The following is a 22,971-nucleotide window of genomic DNA, read 5'->3' on the forward strand; positions in this document are numbered from 1 at the left end:
AAGCATTCACGGCCTTCATGATATTAAAAACGGAATGCCTTCATAGTAATAAATAATGTAGCAGTTATGATAGGGCTATATATACAAGCCTTTATAAAAAATAAATAGTAAGTAATTAACAATCTATAATCATTAAAAGCCAACATAGAAAAAAACATAACTACAAAATACCCCTTGGTTTCTAACCAATAACTAAAATCTAATGTAAATATTTAAATATGCCCAAAAGTAAATGTGCAAAATGTATTGACATTTGATATTTAATACACCCAGTATAAACATTTTTAGTTAGCTAGGACCCTGTCATTTAGATAATGACACAAATAATAATTTTTACAAGCAATAATCCTTTTGTTTCATAACGCGTAAGTTAATTTACGTAAATGCAATCTAGAGTACAATAAATATCTTATACCCTAATATAATTTTCAAGTGTTGCCCATAAAACTTTACCATCTCCTAGATATTAAAAGAAGATTTTTCCGCATTAATTGTTCATTGTATCACAGAAAATCGTTTGGTAGTGTGGTAGAATATTGTGTCGTGTTTTTAACTTCAGTCGTGTTTGGCTAAAACTGCTTTTGTCTGGATTGTGGAGAGGATATCTCCTTATTTGAGATCCCAGGATTTCTCGGAATTGTTATTGAGCGATCGATTTTTCCCATTGTTCGAGGGGGAAAGGTACCGTAAAATATGTTTTTTCCTAATTTTTACTTTTCTTACATTTTTTAAATCCCACGCTTTTAAACACAACAGTATTATTTATATCTCAAGGTTTACCTTAGTTAATTTTTATCCAACTATCAATTTACTATAAATCACTATTAGCATCTTTTATCTTGGGTTTGTATAAATATTTTACTTATGACATAATAGATTTATATTTACCACTGACTGACCCAATAGCTGCTGTTGTATGATTCAAGTAACCGCTAACAATTGTCTGTTACAGTATCTTTTTTTATATACGTTGACGCATGAAAAACAGGGATAGCATAATAATTATACACGTTACGATAGTGTTTTCATGTGATAGGCGTTTAAAGTAACCAATACTAACTGCACTCCGGTTAGTTCCATCACTCACAGATGGAGATAACGGTATATTGAGTTGGAGTTTTTGAACATAACCCAACATTGTTGTTTATTAGTTAGACAAGTTTGGTTTACAAGGTTTCTACAGATTATAGTGAGATTATTTCATGTTTTTATACACACTTGGATATTTTAAGGTAATCTTAATCGTCTTTATTTACCATCTACTTGCTGTAAGCTTTAATTTTTAGATCATCTCATACGTTACAATACACATGAAAGACCCGTTCTATTTTCTTTTAGTGAAATTTATTATTTATTATATTATTTTATGGACTAATTCACTGTATTTTAAGCTACAGTATAATGTTTATTTCAAGGAACTAATGTAAATTAGTCATCACATGGTATTATTCATTTAATCCTATATCTTGTTTGAAAGATGTTAAGGTATGCTTTGCTTACAATTTAACTGTATCTTAAACCATTATATTTATATTTTCTGATAAATATTTCTTTTTGCATACCTTATCTACCGCTATTCTATTTTTAAACGAAATTTTGTATTCCACAGGCTTATTTTATTCAAAACCTAATATCAAACGGTATGATGCACGATTGATTACATAGGGGTTTTAAATCATTTCGTTAGATTATCTTTACAAGTACATTGGAATGACGTAAATATAATTGTAAATTTAAGTGTCCTCAAATCTTTTATATAATGAAAGATAATGATTGACGCTGATATGATGTCATTGAGGAAAAATATCTCAAAAACACTTAAAAAAGACGTCAATGTTGATATAATTTTTAGAATAAAAATCTTAAAAGGTAATAGTGGTAGGAATAATTTATAAACGGTTGTGCGACAATGTCATACGGGTTTTCGTGTTAAAGGTTCCAGGTCTTAAGGTATTAAACAGTGATTTCTCTTGCTTCAGAACTGCAGTAAGAAATGGCTACGATAGACGGCCGTCCCGCACAATATGGAATATCCTTGAAACAACTCCGCGATCTCATGGAACACCGAGGTCGCGAAGGAGTTCAAAAGGTTCAGGATTTGGGTGGTGTACAAGAAATATGTAAGAAACTTTACACATCCCCAAGTGACGGTGAGTTTCAATGGCAACTATCATCTATTTTCAGTATATTCAACAATTGATTCAGTTAGTTAAAAAATATTATTGGCATCTAATTGAATCCTTTAGAACTATAGCTATACTATTTTCATTATTTTTAATTCAATATTTTAGGTCTTAGTGAGTCAAATGTAGATTTAGAACATAGAAGAGAAACATTCGGTTCAAATTCAATACCCCCAAAGCCTCCAAAAACATTTTTACAATTGGTTTGGGAAGCTTTACAAGATATAACTTTAATTATTCTTGAAGTAGCTGCTATTGTTTCCTTGGGGCTTTCATTCTACCAACCAACCAGTGAAGACTCCGGTAATTAGAAGTTTTTTTATTTGCAATTAATATTTGGATCTTACAAGAATCTTTATTTTAGAAAGCGGTTTTGATGATGATGAAACAAGCCATGGGTGGATTGAGGGTCTTGCTATATTAATTTCAGTAATTGTAGTTGTATTAGTGACAGCGTTTAATGATTACACTAAAGAAAGACAATTTCGCGGTCTCCAAAGTCGAATAGAGGGAGAGCACAAGTTTTCAGTTATTAGACAGGGTGAAGTGAAGCAAATTTCAGTCAGTGACATAGTTGTAGGGGATATATGTCAAGTGAAATATGGTGATCTCTTACCTGCTGATGGCATACTCATACAGTCCAATGATCTAAAGGTACTATTCTGATACATTTTGGTTTGAGACAGTTTTTGACCAGGTATATATCGTTAGGTGGATGAATCTTCTCTAACTGGTGAATCAGATCATGTTAAAAAAGGCGAAAATTTTGATCCAATGGTTCTCTCTGGTACTCATGTCATGGAAGGTTCTGGAAAAATGCTAGTTACAGCTGTAGGCGTTAATTCTCAAGCTGGTATCATTTTCACTCTACTTGGAGCAGCAGTTGATCAACAAGAACAGGAAATTAAAAAGATGAAGAAAGGTACGTTCTTCCTCATTCCATGCGCATGTCACTGTTTGATTCGTGACCCCCCTCCCCCCTATAATATCCCATCTGTAATGGCTCTTCTACTTACAGTATAGTAAAATTATTCCATTATTATTTACTATTATTATTAAAAGTATTATTTTAAATTTATTCAACTTACTTTTTACAACTTACTTATTTGATTAAGGATACATTTTAATCTTTAAATTTTACTTACTAATTGTATTATAGCACACAAAATAGGTTGTTTAGAATGCAATAAAAGTTTCAAAACATTATCACTATCTTAATTATAGTAGTTTAAAATATATTATTATATTTGTAGTAAGAGCACTTACAGATGAAGCATTAAAGCAACATATAAGTGTCTTACTGTTAGTTGCACATATTTAAATGTCTGTAACAACAAAATAGAATGATTGCGGTATATTTACAATTTATTCTACCCCTGTCCCCTTTTTTAAATAACATACATGTGTATTTTACCCCTTCCCCATTATACTTATTTTAAAATTAAAAATATTGGCACTTATATTTAGGTGTTTAGGATAAAATTATATTAAAAAAAATTGATTACATCTGGTTTAAAATTAACTTAACCTTGTTCAAAATCTTTTGATATATTTGGCCCAAGTTTTCTTCAAAACTTTTTGTATATTTATTTTTTATTTTTTCAACTTATTTTTAACAATTTTTATATATTTTCTCAGGGATATACATGTATGTGATCCTTTTAGTATATGATTTTTATATATAAATATAGTATTTGGCTATTAGCCACCTACAGTTCATGGATAAGGATTAGAACAATTATCTTGACCATTCGTTTATTGATTTAATAATCTCGTTTGGAGTAAGTTTAACCATGAACTGCAGTGCCCTTCACAGATTTTTTATATTTTACCCATGTCAGGACTTTGGGAGTGTTTTTGAGATTGCTAATGTTCTCCTTTTGCATGTGTTTTTGTACAGAAGCTAAAAAGCAGCGGAAGAAGAAAAGTTTAACAGGTGAATAAAATTTTATTATTTATTTATATTGAAAATCTAAATCAGATTAAATAAACATTCATTGTATTTAATTAACTAACAATTGATTTAAAAACATAAACAATTTTTAAAAGGTTTTTTCTAATTAAGACATAATTTACCTGCATGCTTAACTTATTTATTTATTTATTTTTTCTAATTAAATTTCTAAAGATGTTTGTTAAATGTTTTTTGAATGTTATCGGTAATTGAGTCACCCTAATTTTATTTCAGTTAAACAAAATGTCGAATAATAAACATTCGGTATTTTTGTTTATATAAATACTATTTATATATTTATGTGTCATAAATATGTAAATTGTGTTAATTTTATTATCACAATGTTTATTAAATTTAAATTGAAATCATTTTGGGTGGCTCAAGAGTTAAATATATTTGTAACTGACTTAAATAAATTATGATTAGGGGATGAAGAAAATGTCACCGGAAATAGTCATATGAATTCACCAGCACCAGTTTCCAACAAACACGATAATGCCCAGGACTGTAAAGAGAATCACGTGAACAATGCACCTCCTCCAGAGTCTAGCCATAAGAAGGAGAAGTCAGTCTTGCAAGCGAAATTAACTAAACTAGCCATTCAAATCGGATATGCCGGATCAACTATTGCTGTTTTGACTGTCGTTATCCTTGTCATCCAATTCTGCGTGCGAACATTCTTAATTCAACAGCTGCCTTGGAAGAATACCTATGCCAGTCAGCTTGTCAATCATTTGATTATTGGTGTTACTGTTCTCGTAGTCGCTGTGCCTGAAGGTCTACCGTTGGCTGTAACTCTCTCCTTAGCTTATAGTGTTAAGGTGAGTCATTTGTGTCGATAGTGGCTTGAACATAGCTAACTGAACGATTGTTTCAGAAAATGATGAAAGATAATAATTTAGTAAGACATTTAGACGCTTGTGAAACCATGGGTAACGCTACAGCCATTTGCTCTGATAAAACTGGTACTTTGACAACCAACCGAATGACAGTCGTACAATCTTACATTTGCGAACAACTATGTAAAACGATTCCAAAATTTAGCGATATTCCCTCAGAAGTTGGCAATCTTATTATACAGGGTATAGCTGTCAACTGCGCTTATACATCGCGCATTATGGTAAGTAATCGTGACACAGTTTCGAATATTCTTTTAACGATTTATATGTATACACAAAATTATTGTTTCATATAAAATTGCACCGATAATATTTTCTAAATATTACCTAAATTTTAAAGTGCTTTACATTCAAATGTATGCATACTTTTGTATACGGCAAATAAATGAAATATTAAATATTGTTTTAGCTTCCTGAGGACCCTACTGAATTGCCGAAACAAGTGGGTAACAAAACCGAATGCGCGCTGTTGGGTTTTACGATAAATTTGAATAAAAACTATCAAAATGTTCGCGATGACTATCCAGAGGAATCCTTTACTCGAGTATATACTTTCAACTCCGATAGAAAGTCAATGAGCACTGTTATTCCTCGTGCTGAAGGCGGATATAGATTATTCACCAAGGGTGCTTCTGAAATCATTTTAAACCAGTAAGATCTCGTTTTAGCTTGTTGCGAGCTGCATCGTATTGATCGTGCGATTTTAGGTGTGCCTTTATTTATGGTCATGATGGCCGATTGGAAAAATTCACTCGTGACATGCAGGAAAGATTGTTAAAACAGGTTATCGAGCCGATGGCTTGCGATGGCCTTCGAACTATTTGCATAGCATACAAAGACTTTGTTCCTGACAAAGCTGGGATCAATCAGGTGCACATTGATAACGAACCAAACTGGGACGATGAAGCTAATATTGTCAGTAATCTCACTTGTCTTTGCGTTGTGGGCATTGAAGATCCTGTCCGTCCCGAAGTACCCGATGCCATTAGAAAGTGTCAGAAAGCCGGTATCACTGTCAGAATGGTTACTGGTGATAACATCAACACCGCCAGATCAATCGCAACTAAATGCGGTATCGTTAAACCAAATGAGGACTTCCTTATTCTTGAAGGAAAGGAATTCAACAGGAGAATTAGGGATGCATCTGGAGACGTACGTAATACCGTGTTTATTAACGAAATTCGTCGTGTTAATTTCTCATCTCTTCATCAGGTACAACAACATTTATTGGATAAAGTTTGGCCTAAATTGCGAGTACTAGCCCGGTCATCACCAACTGACAAATATATTCTTGTGAAAGGTATTATCGACAGTGCTGCCAGCGAAAACAGAGAAGTAGTAGCCGTAACTGGCGATGGTACTAATGACGGACCGGCTTTGAAAAAGGCTGACGTTGGTTTTGCTATGGTGAGAATGATAATCGATATCTCAAAATAAGTGAAAATATATTTGGCGATTATGTTTTTAGGGTATTGCTGGTACTGATGTCGCTAAGGAAGCCTCCGATATTATATTAACAGATGATAACTTCAGTAGTATTGTCAAAGCCGTGATGTGGGGTAGAAATGTGTATGACAGTATAGCCAAATTCTTGCAGTTCCAACTTACTGTAAATGTAGTTGCTGTAATTGTTGCTTTTATTGGGGCATGTGCAGTACAAGACAGTCCTTTAAAGGTAACATTTTCATACATAATTTGTCTACTTCATTAATAGAAATTAAAATGAACATTTATTTAGGCTGTACAAATGTTATGGGTTAATTTAATTATGGACACCTTGGCATCATTGGCTCTGGCTACTGAATTACCTACGAGTGATTTACTTTTGAGGAAACCCTATGGAAGAACAAAACCGTTGATTTCTAGAACGATGATGAAAAACATACTTGGACAAGCTGTTTATCAACTGACAGTAATCTTTTCTTTATTGTTTGTCGGTAAGTTTATCCTTAAAACCCTAAAGTTTAGTTCGTCGGACATAATTTTGTTGTTGTAGGCGATAAAATGTTGGATATTGAATCAGGACGTGGAGCGCCAATTGGCTCGGGACCTTCACAACACTTTACCATTATATTCAATTCCTTTGTCATGATGACATTGTTCAATGAATTCAATGCTAGAAAAATCCATGGACAAAGAAATATATTTGAAGGCATATTCACTAATCCAATTTTCTATACTATCTGGATCGGTACAACAGCATCACAAGTAATTCTTAAACGGATACGGAAGTATTTATGCGATATACTAAACCAATTATCTTTATTTTCAGTTCGTTATTATTCAATATGGTGGCGTAGCCTTTGCAACTAAAGCCTTGACTTTGGAGCAATGGTTCTGGTGTCTCTTCTTTGGTATTGGCACCCTTTTATGGGGTCAACTTGTTACTACAATTCCCACCCGTAAACTTCCCAAAATTTTATCGTAAGTATTTTATGATGGCGCATTATTTTCAGTCTCGATACTTTTAATATGTAATATTTTTAACCTATAGTATGAGTTTAGTCATTCGTTAAAAAAGGTATCAAGCTGACCTTGTCTGATGCCAAAAAAATTGCTGGGCTACTAAAATAATTGTAATGGAAATTAAATTATTTCAAAGGCTACCCGGGCTGTGATTATTAATAGCAGTGTTTGTATTTATATTGCTTTTTATGTTTTAACGTTAATGAACTCTCTGTATCAATATTGTCTAGAGATGTTATGGTTTCAATTCCATATATTTGAGAGTCTTATAATGAGACCACATTAAGTTAATGGTTCAAAGCAAATGGATAACATAAGAATTAACTATACTTTAATTTTACCCACTTTACGAAGAACATTAAAATTAATACATATAACGGCAATTATGTATAAAAGCAGACATTATTTTCTTGTCACCATCAAGAACATGCTTATATTTTATACTAATAAGTTCTTGTGATAATTAGGTGGGGTCGTGGCCACCCAGAAGAATATACTGAAGCTATTGCTATCGGAGAGGAGAAATTCGATGTGGATTCAGACAAAAAGCCACGTGCAGGTCAGATCTTGTGGATCAGAGGTCTAACAAGGTTACAGACTCAGGTAAGTCTTGTTGACTGTAGTAAATTTGGAAGTTATTTTGTAAAGGAAAAGTTACATTTCCCTATTTTTGACTATCTCCTTTCTGGTTTTTGAACTGGGAACGAGATAATCAGTAACCAAGTGAATAGGTTAGAGGCTTCTAACAGGTAAATAAAAGGTCGTATTTATTATGTTGCTTAGCCTCTGACTTATACTAGTGTAATGATATGAAATGTGTGACTGATTTTTTGGAACAGAGCTCATAATTTATAGGGTTTCCATAAGCAAAAAAGAAAAAGCAATGACCAAAGTTCAGATAAGGTCCTCCCATCTGTCTCATCCTTGTTTTCCTATACCATTTCTCTTTTAGACTTTTTTGACCAGCATGATTGCTGCTTAACAGTTGACATTGCGTGTCGCAAAATTAATCACTCATTTTGGGTGGTCAACGCCTTTAGTTCATGTCTGCTTTAAAACTATACAGGGCTAATTTATCAAAGTATTCGTTGGAATTATATCCCTTTATTTGTCAAAAACAACACACCTCTTTTGTTGTCCACCCAAGAATTTACCTGTTTGCTTTTAGTTGTCAGTGTATTTTTTGTAGCGTTCCTATTTTATTGTTTGTCAAATAGAATTAACTTTAATGCCTTGCAGGTGCAATCAAATATATTTTTTTTGTAGTCAATTGAACACTAAACAACTTCTCTGCGTAGATCTATAGATAGATCTACAGTTCCGCTCTCCTTACAGTTGTTTTTTTTTTATTTTTTCATTTTGAGAGAGTTGGTGATATTTTAAATTTTAGCGCATAGCTTCTCTATTTGTTTCATCCTAACTCTCTTTTAGCATTAAGTTATATCTCATACTAATATATTTCAAACCAGTAAAACAAGAACATATAAATAATGTTATCGCTCAAATGGCATTATTAATTGATTGATTTATATGTTTTTGGATCACTTGGATGCATGTGTAACTAACCACAAATCAAGCTGTTGATAAACTAAGACACTGAAGCTCAGATATTAAACTGTTAACGTTAGATTTAGTGCATGATTAATAAAACACCGTTAAAAAGATTATTATAAATTATTACCTTTTTATAACACTACTACTCTGCAAAAACAATTGTTGTTAGAGTCGGTATTTAATCTCTACACTAAGTAGTAGTGTAGAAAAAGGTATGATATAAAATGAACCTCCCAGTTTGAAAGATACCTATGGCTGTGTTGTTGAGGTCGCACTTTTTTTTACACGAGCCCATATCGGATATGTCTGTCTTCTCACATTACTCGCCCATCACTCTTTCTCGTTTGTTATTGTCCTTATCATGAGGGGTACTATGAAATGTACTTCCCTTGTGTTAAAATGAACAGATTACTCAGTAGTGCAAGTAGCAAGTTTAGATATCAGCAAAATCCGGCAGTAGAAGTTTTCAAAGCCCTACAGAGGTGTTTACCTTTACCGCTATATTTGGGTGTAAAGTTTCTACTGTGTATTTTTAAACGATCGATGCTCAATTCTTAGAAGCAACTTTAGAAGTCTAAGTAGAAGTGTTTGTTCATATTTAGACTAATTACTAACAAGAGGAAGCCGTTTCGAGATATCGCAAACATATAACAACAAAAAAGTTTTCAACGACCGATTTTTGGACAGTTTAATGGTTCGAAAGACTTTTTTGTTGGACGTGTATATGAAGTCTATGCCAACTGGGACGCAGATTATACGAGATGGTTCAAAAAAATAATAGAAATTTTTTATACATTTGATAGCCAGCTGAACCGATGAAAGAAACTGAGGTATAGGGAACCGTTGGGTGCCTCAAGCAAATTCAGCCACACAAAACAAGTATGTAGTTTGTAGTAGGCCTTCTTTTAGATGAGATGCGATACTTTGCTCTGTTGCACCCTATAACATGTTAGATGTTTTTTTAGAGCAAACCCTCCTGGATGTGTCTTGTCGCCCCTCCCCCTGTACCTCATTTAGTTATAGTGGTACCGTACAGTTTTGCTCTCTATTTCTTTCTATACCATTTTTCTACCAGTAAACCAGACCGAAATCCCGACGCGCTCTGCCGACAACACAGCCAAATATTTTATGTTTGACATAAATTTTTAGGATTTTTCATGGACTCTTAAATTGTATATTATCACTATTACTTCTAACGAGTGGGGTGTAATTGATTTAAGTAGCAGGGTTCATGGAAAACCTTTACTTTGAATAGATGGAATGGTTGATGTGCGCGAATGGATGGTAGAGGAATAATATTTTAACACTGCCCTCTAGAAGCTGCTTCTGATACTAACGGGTGGAAGATGTATTAACAAACGGACGAACATTCGCTTTGTCATGAGGTATTAGTTTTTCTGTAAATGTATGTTAGAGTATGCCCTACTTCTACTTTTTCTTTTATCTGTCTCTTTCTCTCTATCTCTATCTCTCCATCTATCTTTTATTTTGGTTCTTCTTGTTTTGGTTTGAGACTAGAGGATCCTGAAAACTGTAAATAACATTACTATTCTTAATAATAACACACCATACCATTATACTAATCAATATACAAAAGTAAACACTTAAGTCTTTATTTTGCACTGTCTTTAATTTTGTATGAAACAGCATAAATTTCCATCTTTTTTCGTCAGGTTTTGTTGATCAGTTATTTTATTTTGTACATAATGTGTTTACTTTTTGTTTATGTTGTTTATAATTTATTTCTCTTCTGAATAATACAAAAAGGGTTTAAATTATCACCAGCTTTAAGCAAAGGAGACGGTTTTTTCCTATAATAGTCTTTGATGGGACCGAAATATCTTGAGACAGATATTTTTAAAATTCACTTTTGTTTTTTCAAAGTGCCCTTGTACTAAAGAGTGAGTAACAATTGAGTGAGTTCGATTTTCTAACCTTGGTTTTTTGATTAACCGTGTTTTGGGTTTTTTTTGCTTTTATTATTTGATTTGATTATCAAAACATCAAGGTCTGCGTGTGAGTTTTGTGCGAACGCTGATTAAAAAAAGGGAAGCCAACTTAACTCGGAATTTTGTGACTTCTTGAGAGTGAATATTAACTAAAGCCACTAGCGTTAATCACCACCGAGATTATTTGATTTTGTTAGCGGGAGTTATTTTAAATTTGGCTCGGATATTCCGCCTCCGTATTAACGTTTCACGTGTTGCAATCGGTGTTCCTGAAATCTGGGAATAATCGACGCTGGTTAACTAAGGTTTCACTTTTCGACACAATTATCGTTTGTAATGCAGCTGTTTGCGCTTATGAAATTTAGTAATTATTCCTTTCGTACCGATAGTTCGAAATTAATGCGACTGGAGTTAACGGGAAGTTTAACTTTTAATGATTGGAAACTTCGTACCTATAATTGCTTCGGCAAATTGAACTGTTCGATGCATATTCGGTATTTATTTGTAATAATTCGCGTTTCCTGGTTTCTGTTTTCGCAGGATAATTTTAGTGGTGGTGATTGATGCTAGGGCGGGCGAGACCTCTATGAGTGTCTCGCTTGCCGGTGTGTGCGTGCGGTTGTGTGCACGAAAGCAAGCATGCATTCCCGGCTCGCCTGATGAGACCCTGCTTCCCTGTGTTTGCAGCTGAGAGTAATCAGAGCTTTCAAGTCCACCCTGGAGGACCTAGAGGAGCGGCGCTCGGTACATAGTTTACACAGCTTACACAGTTTGCGCAGTTCGCGCAGCCACACCGGCCCGTGGCCCCCGCGGCCTCTCTCAGACATCACTTACATTGACGAAGATCCGGCTCACCCGGCTCAACGCCCCAAGGATGACCAGCGGCCCGCGCCTTCCCCCAACACCCTGCGCCCACCCATCCATCACGCGCAGTACGCGCCACCCTCCCCCACCCCTGCGGATCTGCCTAAGCCCGTGCATGAGACGCGCATCTAGTGCTGTCGGTCCTGGCCGCGGCGGGTGCGCGCGCAATCGCGGGGCGTCCACCACCGCGCACGCGCGCACTCACTCGACACCTCAACCTGGTGAACGCACAGCCCTCCGGTTCGATCCTGATGCGCACTTGTCGATTTCACTCTCACGACAACCCCGACAATCAATTATCTGTATCTTTTCTGATCACAACCAGTTACTGCCATGCATACATTGTGTTCCATCTCACTACATTTGTCCATGTTCTATTTCCCCCATTTTATAGTTACCACCGAACGATAAATCTTAAAATAAACAAACACGTCTCGAAACTACCTTATTACCTTACATATCACTAGAAAGTTCACAAATAATCTCATAGTCGTAACTATAAAATGACGAAAATAGATTAATAATGGTATAATAGAATGTTGGGTCAATCTATACATATACTTCTCTTGTAGTCTTACATCTTCTACACTAGTTATCTAAGATGTGCTAAATATGCACCGACACATGACTATTTGGCGATTAATTCCTTTCTTTTATTTCTGCACCTCTGAATTTATGCTATAACGAATCAGGACAAGTAGCTGGGCATCTTTATTTAACCGGTTAGATATACTTGTGCACATGCCTGGTTTAGGCTTCAAGTGCTGCGGTTTGGACCGCCCCAAGCTAATGGACTAGTGTGTTTTTTTTTGTTTTTTAGCAAGAAAACCCTCCTTCTCCTTACGTAATATCCTCATCTTACCTTTTCGGCGGTTTACCTTTAAACCTAGTCAAAGTGCCACAACGGCCCAGTTAAGTTTTGATCGTACGATTTTTTAGAAATTGGATTGACTCAGTTTATTTTTTATTTTTACCGCTTCAGAAAGATGAATTGAACGATTTGTATTTTAGAACTGAGTGGTCCACAGCTCAGCTTTCGGGCGCTTATTATGTTTGTGTGTGTTTTTTTTTTGTGATACATATAAGGGTCTCTCAATACACTAGACGCGACCAAGTTACAACAACAATAATGATTAGTACAACTGGGCTTTAGTGCCAGCTTGAATTAGAGCAGCTGGGCCTAAAAAATCGTAGAGAAAGGTTCTCTGGGTAGAAATTCGGTATTTTAACTAGAACAATTATTAGCTTAGCACCATAAGTAGACAAATGAAATTGACCGATCATTACTACAATGTATTATTTTGTACATATAAATATTTCGTCTTATGTAGACTAGCTGTATGTATAGCATTATTTAGAGTTAGTAACTCAGGTTAGTGGTAATGGAAACAACTGATATTTTTTATTTTTGAACTTATTTAGCGCATGCACACTATTTGCGAGTCAACTGTATTGTGTGTTAAGATTACTACCAACGACATATATATGAAATTTAAATGAAAAGTAAATCGTGAGTTTTCACATCTCTCATTCGAATCAAATTTTACATTATTTGCTTCGTGTCATTTAAATTTGTGCTGCGCTGGGCTGTGGGTCGGTCAGCAGGCTACGTTTACTTAATTTTGTTCATTTATTGATAAGGACCTTGAAATAATTATTTTGATTTTTTCCCTTTTTTTCTTTTTGTTTTCCTCATTTCGTTATAGTTACTTATCACATGTTATACTCTTAAATATCATGGAACCCTGATTACTTAATCCTATGTATTATTTTGTTTTGTTAAAGAATACTCTATAGTTATATCATCATTTATCATCGGTATAAATAATTTTAGTGGTAGATTAAATAGAGCCTTAATTTTTGAATAAGCTTATATTGGGTAAATCACTTTATTTCCTCAATATTGCATTATTTTAAAACACGCTAATTTCGTATATGTACACACAAAAAAAATATAAAGAAACATATAAATCAACACATTACTAATATTTGTTATAAAACTGTTGATATAAGTGCTATACATATTCATAATATTTTTCTCTTAAAGTTTTTTGAGTGTTTTCATCAAGATAAGACAGAAAAAAAAACAGTTTTTTTTAAGCTACAAGGAATTTTATGTTACATAACAGAGATCTTATATCGAAAATTTATTGATGTTCCTTGGAGTTTTCAAGACACTTTAAAAATGAAAACGCTCAAGAAAACTTCAATCACTGAATCAAGTGAGGGTGTGCGCTTCAAATTTATTGTTCGAATAATTTCTGATGCTCTGTTCTTAATATTCGGCACTGAGCCAAGCAAATGATCCACACGTTTGAGCAATCGTGTGTCTGATTCTTAAACACTGAGTAGCCTCCACATTTTCTTATTGCAAGGAAAAAAATACAGCGACTATGTTTTGTTATATTTCCTATATTTAGTCAATATACAGGATGAAATTATTATTGATTTGTTTTCTTTTTTATTGTTTTATTTCTTTACTGACCCTCATTTTCAAGTTCCACTCGAGACCAGTCCAAAATGTCTTCCAAAAAAAAAGATATGTAAATATATCATAAAACATGCTCTATGTATGTGACACAACACCAACTTGATGAATATACATCGTGATTTATTTCAATGTTTTTAGAACGAGTCATGTATTTAGTAGATTTTTGTTGTATGTCTCTACAAACGAGGGCTGTAAAGAAATAGAACCTTAGTAGGTTTGGTAAGATGCATTTTGTCCCGAAAAGTATCATCCCGAATATAAAACAGCTTAAGATAAAACCTTGAACCTTGTGAAAATGATCCAGAAATACCTTTGATATGTTGCTTAATATTGCATGTTATTTATATCCTTGAAAAACAAATAGAAAGGAGTGTTTTCAATGACCCACCAAGTCAGCTTAATTCAGATTAAATGTGATAGTTCGTGATAAATATGAAAACACTATCTTTTTATTCTAGAAACGAAGAATTAGATTGGTTATTTTAGAGAATCGGATAGTGAAATGGATTTTTCAGGGCAAGTATGTAGTCTACCAAAACTATAACCCTGTATATAGAGCGCTGTTTTTTTTACAAACTTCTTTCAGGTTTACTAGTAGTGTCTATTATTCTGTGCACTATCTTTTATTGTTTTGTGTCTATCACTGTCTGTCGAATCACTCTTTAATGTTGCCCTTTATTACTCTTGAAGGTGATAGGTGGTGAATTACAAGAACGTTTGATTCCGGTTCCATACAGCAAGAGCTCAACTGACCAAGCTGTAAGCTGCTTTTCCTACATCTTTTCTGTCTGCTGTGTAATTTCGTATGCGCTATAGCCCTTGTTTGTATTGTGCGCAGTCGCTTACACTGCTTCATATTGCGCTCTAGAGGCACGTGATGTAATAAAAAAAATACCCCAACGATGAACTTCAAATCAACAGAGTCTCGGCCAATCTTGAAGCAGTGAAGTATTATTTGGCGAATTTCCGTTTTTAGTAGTGATTTGACGATTTTTCTTTTTGTTTTTCGTTTTATTTTCATTTGTTTTTAATTTTTGTTTTCAGGTGTTTTTTTTTTTGGTTTTAATTTTGCATGTCGCATGGGTCCTTTTTGATTTTGATTAGTTGGTTTTATTAATATTTAGTTCACAGATGCATAAGATCGCTCAAAACGGTTATTATAATAAAGCTCGGCCGAATCAATTCCAGTTCTTTTAAATATATGCCGTTCAATTATAACGGAACTTTAACCAGGCAGATTCGCGTCTCATTTTAGTTCTCTCATTTATTTTCCTCCAAATAGTTCTACCTTCTATATATCCCTTATTATTTCCATCTTCTTGACATTCTTACTAGCTAAGGGAAGTTATTTGTTATAATCAATATCTAAATTGTTCTTATAAATAATGTAAATATTATTAAATCACCAGAAAAGCAAATTGTTTAATTATACCAGGTGAATGGCCAAATATATAAACTGGAACATTTTTATTTTCTATAACTTTCTTGATATTTAACTAAAAGATGGAAACATGCCTAAAAATTTTGATTGAACGCGAAATCTCTATCCTCTCTCTGTGATTAGATTTGTTCGGCCTAATTTACTTAAATTTTCCGATTTTTTTTATATTATAAAAGTATATTTACTTTTATTATTTATATAAATAAAAGGCTCTATATGGCTAAAATATATATGTATATTTAATAATAATTATAATATAAATGCAAGAAAGTTAAAAAGAAAAATAAAAATAACTTTAGCCCACCCAACGATGAAGAAAGAAACTGTTGAGTGATTTTAGTGTATATAGAAATACTAATTGTTAGAGAAAAACATACAATGTTAACTTGTTCAAAGAGAAAGTAATACTAATGTAGATTTTTAACGATAATAACGATAAAAAAATATAGACTAAATGTTTTTCCGCTTGCCTGGTAAGGTGACTATTATTTTTCTTAACAGCCTCTAATAACAAAACTAAAAACTCGATTATTATTATATTTAGCGCCTGATGCTTTTTAAAAGTGGTCCTATTTAAATAGACCATCTTGCACATAGTTCTAGTGTTTGTTAAATTTATTGTAGAGGCTTCTATTTATTTGTATAAAATTGTTTACAATAAATTTGTTTATTTGGTATTGTATAATTTTAAATGATACTTTTTTGTATGTGCTTTGGCGCACACTTTTGGATATACCATACTTGTTTGTATATCTAAAAAGTGCTGCAATTAATCAACATTTTTATTGATGAAGTGTACTTAGTTGGTTTTTTGTTTTAACACAGTTGCGATAATTTTTTTAAAATAAAAAAAACGTTTTAAATCTATTAACAGATTTTATTTTTTATATATATTTTTTTTTAACTAAACGCCAAAGTTGTGTTCAGTGGCCTTTTTGTTTTTTTTTTGAATTGTGTGTATATCTTTAATAATTGTTCTTTTATTTATTGAAAGTTTTGGTGTGTTTACTAATACCCACGTATATACATACATACAGGTGGGGCAAAGTCAAGTAAGCAATCTAAGAAATATCTGGTAAAAACTGTATGTATAAATATTGTTATTCATGTGTTGTTTAAGTGGTGCTCAGACAGTTTAAACTGTGTTTTTTTTGTGGAAATTGCAAGTTTAATGTTTTTTTATCCTGATTTTTATCACTCGGTATGACACATATCTGACTGCTTGCTAGTCATCGAACAGGCTGCGGTGTCATAACATTGCAGTTCAAATAACTATAGCCTGCTGTCTTGTTTGTTTTTATTTATTGGGAACTCGACAGCTCACATCTACAAATAAATCAATAAGTTCGATGTTTAATTTATTTCCAGTGTTACAAACATATTTCTCTGATATCACACAGTTTCATCATTTCAGCACGCATGTTCAGATTTAGTTTTACACACATTTCAAGTAAACGAACGCTCAATGTACAAGCCAACCAATAATATCAGATAAATATGTTTTGACACGATGTTAATGTTGACCAAGCTCATCACTGTCAACACATCTTCAAACACAACCTCTTCTCCATGTTGTTCCTTCCATATATATGTTGAAGTTGACTGGAGGCAGCTTATTAGATTCAACAGCTTTGTACCTCAGCCTCAATTGTTCAGTCACAGCATGTATTTGCTGACCTGACAGTATAAACACTGTCAAACAGCTCATTTCACATGTATGTATGCAAGCCACAGCTAGTCGTGTGGCATGTATATATGAAGTTTGCATGATTATTGTATATACTAAGGTAGATTTTAGTTTTAAAACAAATTTTTAAACTGACATTGTCTAAAATCTATCTTAAAACGCTCCAAGAATGGGTTCTCCTTAATTATATATATATTCTCTTCAAGTCCCATAAAGTCGAAGCATATTCAAAGCAACCATGTAGATATTGTTGCTATATCCATCTTCATAGATCCGCTTTTTTATGCACATCTTCACTGCACTAGTACCACACCACTTTTAGTTCTTTTTATTGCTGGAACCACTAGTGGAAGATGGATATAACAAATCTCATCCAACCCTGCTAAAAGTACCTTTTTCTTTTGATTTTATCGATGAAATTACAGTTGTCTGAAGCACGAATTGTATTATACAAGGATTTTCAGTCAAACTTTTTATTTATTTTTTTTTATAACAGTTTTACAAAATTTTGGCTGATAATAACCCTTGTTTTTTATTAATGAAATAGTTTCAGTCTTCTAGATATTTTAATCATAAAGAAAATTTTTGGTAAGTACTTTTTAGAGGATTTTTCATTTCTAGATAACTTCCTTTTTTGTCTTTTATTTTTTCAATTAACTCCTAACAAGTCGAATAACTAATAAATACGAATTTAAACGAAAAGCATTAAATAAAATTCTTAGGTATTAGTATCTGTAAAAAGTTGTGTGTATGTGTATAATTAGAATTCAAGTAGTACCTTTTCAAGTAATTATTAGAATGATGTAGTGTTAGTGCAAGTCGTCGACAAAAGCCTATTGTCTAGAAGACCTTTTACTTTGTTTTTGATCTAAACAATGTAAATAATCGCAACTGATGTTATTCATTTTATTTATTAGTTCCCGTATAGAGATGTTTAAGTTGCATTTTCGCATTTTTTAGCTGGTTAGTGTGTAGAGAGAAGAGGGTTGCCGCGTGACGTGGGACTCATCGCTATATCGACGGCTTGCTTCAGATGCTTTTAGTTAAACGGCCAATCGGCGATGGACCGATTGTGGTCGGATACCGATTGGCCTTGATTAGAGAAAATACTTAAGAATTTTTGAAATGAAACGTTGCGAAGCTGTTCGCTTCGTGGAGAAACCAGTCATGGGGCTTTCGTTAAAGTAAAAGTGCTGCACGGTCTGTTTCCCCGAATGTGCTAACAGCTCGCCAGAACACCCGGAATGATCCTATTTTTAATTCTGTTCGTTTTGGTGTTTTCTGTTCATTTCAGATTCGAGTAGTTAATGCTTTCCGACAGGGCCTAGACGCTCGATACGGCGAGCACAGCAATGCTTCCCTAGCCGAGGTTCTCCGCAAACAAACCTCCCTCTCAAAGAGGTTGTCGCAAACTTCTTCCTTAGAATATGCGGACAACATCCCCGACGAATTGACCATACCAGAAATCGACGTGGAACGACTGTCATCCCACAGCCATACGGAGACGGCGGTTTAGCTGCCGACCAGCCAGCAGCGCACCTAACGCTGTCGTTGAGTTGTCCACCGCGCCGCCGCGCATGCGCCGACACACCGCCACCTTTCACCAGTACCTGTACGAGTGCGGGGATAGAGGGCGCCGCCGTCGCGTGTGCCAGGACTAAGCAATAAGTGGGGCTAGGCCGCCCCAGTCAGGTGCCTATGCGGGACGGGGTCCAGAACCCCGCACCAAACTCGCAGCCTTTCGCGGGACATTTTTTTTTCATACCCAACCGAAGCATTTGGTCTTTCTCGTTGGCGGGCATTCTCGCAGCTCGCTTCCATCGGAACTTCGAGTACGCTCGCAACATTTTATCTGCCAAAAAACGGAGAGAGGTAGTAATTGTTCACGCACCTAAACCTTTCGACTGTCTCTTAGACCCCCCATTCATATTATTTTATTTCCAACACCGCTACTTTTATCCAAATTATAACATAGTTGAGCGCTAGGTGCGTTTTTCCTTTTTTTAATTTAGCCTTGTACTAATACATATATATATAAGCAGTTCGAAAAACGCATCTAGTGACGTGTATCGAGTAATGCGCAGCTTGCACTCATTAGTTATGTAATATTAGTGTTAGGAGGTCTTAAGTAAAGAAAAAAATCCCATGAAGAATTTTTACCCAAGAAAAGGAAAACAAATTGTCGTACAAAAATTATGTTATTGCAGTAGGAATGACCAATCAATTTCATTCAACTCGTATTTTATTGTGATCAAAACCTCTTTCTAACCACGCGACATGTATCATTAATATTTAAACTATCATACCTTTACTATACTAATATTACTATATTAACATTTTCATTGTAATTAATTAAAATTCATTCCACTACACCACCACTCTCACCTATCCCCCCCCCCCTACCCCTTACTCACTATGACAAATGTTGACAATCCTGAAATCCAGGAATATTCTTATAATGGGACATAACAATCGAGTAAGGCTAAGGCGTTCAATATGTGTCAATCCCATAACCATACCTAACCTCAAAATACGCGTACTTAACTTAATATTAATTCGTTTTAACTTAAGACTTCTATAATGCAACATCATTTCGATGTGACGTTCTTTTCGATTAATTTGATTCGATCGTTTTAACCTCCGTGCCTTGGATCATTTTAATCATTTTCGTTCGGTTTCGTTTGTTTTTATTAAAAAAAAGGGGGATTGACAGAAACAAAATAATAGAATACAGCAGTTTACGAAGCATTAGGCATATAAAAACAAGTATTTTCTCTCTGGGAATGTTGTTTAAACTATAAGGATTAAATTAACACTTGAATAAAATGAGTAGATTTTATAGTTAGATGGTAGGAAACTAAAAGTATTTTAAAGCTACTCCCAGTAGGAATATTATAAAAAGAGTTTTAAGGTAACGTTTACGAATAAAGGTACATGGTCTAAAGGACAGTCTATGAATATTGTAATTTTGTACTTAGTCGCAATTGTTTGTTGAGCACTTAAAATTATAACCTCTTTCCAACTGAAATTATTATTACCTAGGTCTAAATTATACAGTTATGTAGATAGATTAGAAAGAAAAAAAAATATATTAAATTATAAAAATTCAATTTATGAGATTCGCTGAGTGCACAGCTGTTTTTTTTAAATCCTGAACAGCTGCGCACTAAGCTTAGCCGATGCTGTTGCTTAAACCTAATGGTTTTGTATTTTATACTAACTCCGTTATTTTCTTTGTACTCCGTTTTATTTCAAATATACGTAGAACATAACATAATGAAATGTCTACTGGCAAGCCAATGAAAATAGGTATAACACGCCAATATTTGGAACGAAAGCCATTGATTTTATTCATTTCGAGCATAATTTTAATAACTCATTTTTGCCGCACCTACGATACGAAGCATTTCTTTTCGAATGACAGGGAACAAAACTGATTAGCATCCGTAGATTTAGTTATATCGATGAACAAAAAAAAACAAAAGAGAACACAAAAATTTTAAATGGGAATACATTTTGGCTTATGAAATTCCAATGGCGTTTTGTTGAAAGAAACCTACCTTCTTGGAACGTCACTGTTTTTTAAGGTAGATATGTGATAGATATAGAGTGATACTTGAGATTTCTAGTATATTCGTGTATGACGGAGCAGCCTTAACACCGCGGCTTGTCACACGCACACATTTATATATATATATATATATATATATATATACATATATATATATATATATATATATATATATATATATAAACATATTCTTATACAGGATGAGCCACCTAAAATTAATTATTGTTCGTATTTATTTTAAGCTATGTAATATATATAGATACCTTTTCCGTCGAACTAATCTTTTTTTTATATATATACATATATCCTGATCCTTAATACCAACCAAACGATGTCTTGAGATAATGAGTTTTGGGTGGTGCATTGTGTATATACTCCGCATCGGAATAAGCTTGTTCCCTCTGAGATGGTGGTTCGCGTTGACTCAAATTCGTCCCAGGGTAGGACCTCCCTTTCTCTCTAACGGCCTAGTGACGGAGTCAGTTTTGTCCTGGGATCCATCCCTCTCGCTACGGCACTCACCCCGCTGCGAGAGGCATCTCGTCGACCATCGCGCGGGTTGACACCTTCACCCACTCACCTTTTTCGGTGATGATGTCGGCCTGCTCTCGTTCAGCTGTAGATATCTAAGTCATTATCCGCCCGGTTAGTGGTTCGTCGTTAGTCGACCAACCTCCCACTGACAGATAATCTAGTAAAATTCCAAGAATATTTTCCTGACGTCACGTTTTACTAGGAAATAGTTATTAATGGAAATGGAAATAGTTATTATTGGGGTGTTAGTAATGTATACCGGCAATGGACTCATGTGTCTGGAAAGTGACTCGTTCAGGTGATCCATCGCGTTTCACTAACCCAGATAGCTCCTATTTATTAATGCCAAAATATTTGTGAGGTGGCATTTGAGTTAAATGTTGTTATTTGTAATTTTAATGGTAAAAATATTGAATCGTTAATTTGTTATAATTGTTATTTTATAATATAAACTGATGTATAAAGCTAACCCGTATTTTTGCCGTTGGCCGATGGCCTTGGACATATGGGGTAAATCGGATATGTTCGGATATATTCGAGTGCAACTCGTCTAACTAATATATACATAACTTTTATTGTCTGTCTTATTACAATGTGCTTTTATTTATAAAATAAAAGGTCTTGAGCTTTAAATTAAAGAGAGGTGAATAATAAACCTAATATTTAAGGTGTTACTGTTCCATTTCAGGATCAAATATAATATTTTTGTGAAAAGGCTTTTTTTATTCCTTGTTACCTTTGTTGGATTTTTCGCCCTGAAATTTGTAAAGTTTGTTCCAAAAATAATTGTAATATAATTTAAGAGGAGAAAAAAAAAACCAAAAAAAAATATGCAAAATGCTACAAATATTTTCATAAGGGTAAACTTAAATGAAATATAATCACGCATATATAAAATATTGAATTTTATTTAACAACCTAGCCTCTATGTAATTTTAACTATCCCATAAAACTGCAAAATATGCTTAGCTTGTAGTAGTTTTCATAGTTATAGTATACATAATATATACTTAAAAATCTTTAATATAGTACTTATATTGTATAATACTATAATTATATTTAATTATACAATGCATAAAATTCGACATAGGTTCTAAACAGCACCCTATACTGTCGTGCTAAGATTGTTCTTACTTTTGTTATCATAATATAACCAGATCTCTCCTAGGACGACTGAATAGACACTGTATTTGTTGAATAATTTGAATATACTTAAACCATAAGCAAAATAGCGATCACTACAGTTTAAATACCTATCTAAAAATATATTGTATAAATTTACTGCAATCCGTTTTCTGGATAGAGGCGCTGCGCGTCCTTTATCCAGATTTTGAGAGTGGTTTTGATATTTTTGTAAATTGATGGGTCTTCTTACGCC

The 22,971-nt window shown here is 33.9% G+C and overlaps 1 protein-coding gene across 28 annotated transcripts in view; it reads left to right on the forward strand.

The window, feature by feature from the left end:
* The window catches only part of PMCA (plasma membrane calcium-transporting ATPase 3), a 92,137-nt gene extending 69,830 nt beyond the window's left edge, over positions 1-22,307 (forward strand). For 10 of the 28 annotated variants that reach the window (XM_076404745.1, XM_076404734.1, XM_076404732.1 and 7 more), the window contains 16 exons: positions 1,980-2,150; positions 2,292-2,486; positions 2,548-2,837; positions 2,895-3,105; positions 4,084-4,119; positions 4,564-4,958; positions 5,015-5,257; positions 5,446-5,687; positions 5,744-6,188; positions 6,249-6,443; positions 6,505-6,711; positions 6,775-6,973; positions 7,033-7,244; positions 7,309-7,460; positions 7,970-8,105; positions 11,693-16,668. In XM_076404745.1, coding sequence (XP_076260860.1) covers positions 1,994-2,150; positions 2,292-2,486; positions 2,548-2,837; positions 2,895-3,105; positions 4,084-4,119; positions 4,564-4,958; positions 5,015-5,257; positions 5,446-5,687; positions 5,744-6,188; positions 6,249-6,443; positions 6,505-6,711; positions 6,775-6,973; positions 7,033-7,244; positions 7,309-7,460; positions 7,970-8,105; positions 11,693-12,001 — 3,624 coding nt within the window. In that variant the 5' untranslated portion in view covers positions 1,980-1,993 and the 3' untranslated portion in view covers positions 12,002-16,668. Of the gene's footprint in view, positions 1-497; positions 682-987; positions 1,233-1,961; positions 2,151-2,291; positions 2,487-2,547; positions 2,838-2,894; positions 3,106-4,083; positions 4,120-4,563; positions 4,959-5,014; positions 5,258-5,445; positions 5,688-5,743; positions 6,189-6,248; positions 6,444-6,504; positions 6,712-6,774; positions 6,974-7,032; positions 7,245-7,308; positions 7,461-7,969; positions 8,106-9,859; positions 9,927-11,692; positions 16,669-16,838; positions 16,854-18,782 lie in introns of those variants that run through there. The other 18 variants (XM_076404748.1, XM_076404747.1, XM_076404750.1 and 15 more) reach the window with 10 other exon arrangements.
* Positions 22,308-22,971: the final 664 nt, after the last annotated feature.

Source organism: Rhynchophorus ferrugineus, unplaced genomic scaffold, assembly GCF_030347505.1.
Source record: "Rhynchophorus ferrugineus isolate W39M unplaced genomic scaffold, kcgeb_rfMv2 rfM5, whole genome shotgun sequence".
Taxonomy (NCBI): Eukaryota; Metazoa; Arthropoda; class Insecta; order Coleoptera; family Curculionidae; genus Rhynchophorus; species Rhynchophorus ferrugineus.